This window comes from Electrophorus electricus, chromosome 13 (genome assembly GCF_013358815.1).
Source record: "Electrophorus electricus isolate fEleEle1 chromosome 13, fEleEle1.pri, whole genome shotgun sequence".
Classification (NCBI taxonomy): Eukaryota; Metazoa; Chordata; class Actinopteri; order Gymnotiformes; family Gymnotidae; genus Electrophorus; species Electrophorus electricus.
The window spans coordinates 1,929,709-1,932,208 of NC_049547.1; the positions used below are offsets into that span (position 1 = coordinate 1,929,709).

At 50.4% G+C, this 2,500-nt stretch overlaps 1 protein-coding gene across 1 annotated transcript in view; it reads left to right on the top strand.

Moving 5' to 3' along the window:
• jmjd1ca (jumonji domain containing 1Ca) overlaps positions 1 to 2,500 on the top strand; it is a 67,760-nt gene that overhangs the window by 64,494 nt on the left and 766 nt on the right. The window contains exons 23-27 of the mRNA XM_035532682.1: positions 42 to 164; positions 605 to 744; positions 1,290 to 1,493; positions 1,951 to 2,082; positions 2,235 to 2,500. The exon at positions 2,235 to 2,500 is cut by the window's right edge and continues 766 nt beyond it. Coding sequence (XP_035388575.1) covers positions 42 to 164; positions 605 to 744; positions 1,290 to 1,493; positions 1,951 to 2,082; positions 2,235 to 2,336 — 701 coding nt within the window. The 3' untranslated portion in view covers positions 2,337 to 2,500. The remainder of the gene's footprint in view (positions 1 to 41; positions 165 to 604; positions 745 to 1,289; positions 1,494 to 1,950; positions 2,083 to 2,234) is intronic.

The window sequence follows — 2,500 nt, forward strand, 5'->3', positions numbered from 1 at the left end:
TGTGTGTGTGTGGGTGTGGGTGTGTGTGGGTGCGTGTGCAGGTGTGACTGCATGCCCAGAGCAGGACTTTGGAACCAGCAATCTGCATGTTGAAATCTCTGACACCATGAGTGTTCTGGTGTATGTGGGACTTGCCAGAGGCAGTGGTGCTCTCTCCAAATCAGGTGAGATCTTCCCTGCAAAGATGACCTTTGGACAAACTACACAGTCCAGCATTTGTCTGCTGAAATTCACTTTTCATTTTATCGGCAGCAAACTCTGAAACAAACACAAATAGTTTCTCCAGAGTAGAGCTGTACGATAAACCTGTACTCTGAATTTGGTACAAGATTTCTTTCTAAGTCTTATTTCTCTAGTACTCTCATTTCTGTGTGTGTATCCATGAAGTCTGCTCGGAGTGTAAACAACCCCGGTGACTTCAGGCTACATGTGTTTGTCATTTAATGGCAGCATTTGAGTCACTGCGATGAAATCATTAATGGCCTTCGGTGTTTTATGGTAGCACCACCGCTACAGTCTTTAAAGCGTGAAGTGAGTTCCACCAGTAATCTGTGGGGAACTCTGTGTGCTTGTGCATGTGTGTGTGTGTGTGCGTGTGTTGCAGGAGTACTGAAGCTCCTCGAGAGAGAAGCTCTAGATGAGAGTGCGAGGAGGAGACTGAGGGACCCCAGCGAGACTCCTGGAGCTCTGTGGCACATCTTCCTGAGTAAAGACCTCCAGAAGATCCAGGATTTCCTGCAGACGGTACGAGTGCCAGTGCCTGCTCCCAGGCTCAGGGGCCAGTGTGACGTGAGGTGGCCCCTGCCCGGGCATGGGTGGACTCACGTGGGCCTGGAGTTAGTTTCTGCAAGGCCACTGTATGGATGTGTTCACTTAAAGGAGGCATGTTTCCACTATTTCTTCAAGTTCCTTCTGCCCTTTGATAAGAATCATAAAAACCCCACAGCCTCGTTAAGATTTTTTGCACACCATCATTGTGTTCCGCACTGTCATTGTGTTTACTGTGAGAGTGAGGTCATTTTCTGGACATCGCTGTGGTATGCTGATGACCAGTCCCATCACTGCCTGCCTCAGCGGTGGGCGTGGTGGGCACCGCACAAAGGGAGCGGGGCTTTGTGTGAACTGAAATGGTAACCTCACGGAGCGAGCAGTAGTTTGAGAAGCAGCGGTTCAAGACATGCCACGCCAAGCAGTCAACACAAACGGCTTGTGGCCTCACGTTTTCTGTAAAATGAGAACACGTTACAACGCTAACCTGTGTGCGCATGTGTGTGCGCGCCTGCGTATAGGTCTCGGCCGAGCATAGCGAGGCAGACGGCGAGGCGGACTCGGAAGCCGAGTGGGACGGTGAAGTGGACCCCCTCCGGGAGGGCAGCTGGTACCTGAGCCCCGAACTCCGGCAGAGGCTCCTGGACAAGCATGGCGTGGAGGGGCGCACGCTGCTCCAGTTTCACGGAGATGCCGTCATCATCCCTGCTGGGGCAGTTCACCAGGTCCTCATCCAGAACGAGGGACATTCAATGCTACTGGTCCCTAGTTTCTTTGCTCCACCATGACAGAAACTGTGCTGATTACGTAGTTATCGCTATGCTGATTACGTAGTTATCGCTATGCTGATTACGTAGTTATCGCAACGTAACAAATGAGCCCTTCTGAGAGCAGCAGGCTTGTCATGTGATAGCACGGGTAGCTATAAGACTGAGGCAGGAATTCCAGGCTAAAGCATTCCAGTTTGCCTTGCCTTGTTAAAGGTGTTGAATGTACAGTGAAGTTCGAAAATTTGTTCTCTGAACATATTTAATCCCAAATTAAGAATCACCACCACCTGTTCCACAGACTCAGCACGATTATTCATGTGACTTTCCTTCTATGTGCCTGCCGTGTGCTGTGGTCTAAGTGTTGTTTCTCAGCATGTTCTTCTGTTCTGTGTTCTTGTGCATTTTTGTGCAGGTGATGAATCTACACAGTTGCATCCAGGTGAACGTGGATTTTGTTTCGCCTGAACACGCCCACAACTCTTATTATCTGACCCAGGAGCTCCGCCCCTTCAAAGACCAAGTCAATTACGAGGACAAATTACAGGTGCAGTTCTTTCCCAGACATCCTCGCGTTGCTCTGCTCATCCCTGTAGCAACGTCCTGGCTGCTAACGTATGCTCGTTAACAAATAGAGATGGCCGACTTTGTGTTATTCCGATAAGTAGCCTCTCTTTCCCATTGTTCTCCTTCATTCAGGTGAAGAACATCTTCTACCACTCTGTGAAAGACGCAGTGGCCACACTGAGCAGGCACCTGAGGGAGCAAAGTGCCAAGGACGTGAAGGAGGAAGAGTCCTGACACCGTCCCTCTTCTTCCTCGCCCTAGCCCCAAGGCGCATGACGCCAGGTGCCGACGGTCTCCGAACACGCCGTCGGGGAACAGCTGCTCTGAGAACCAAAGCGGGAGCTGCAGACTTCACACAGGCACAGCGAAACAAAAAAACAAAAAACACTCCTTTGCTT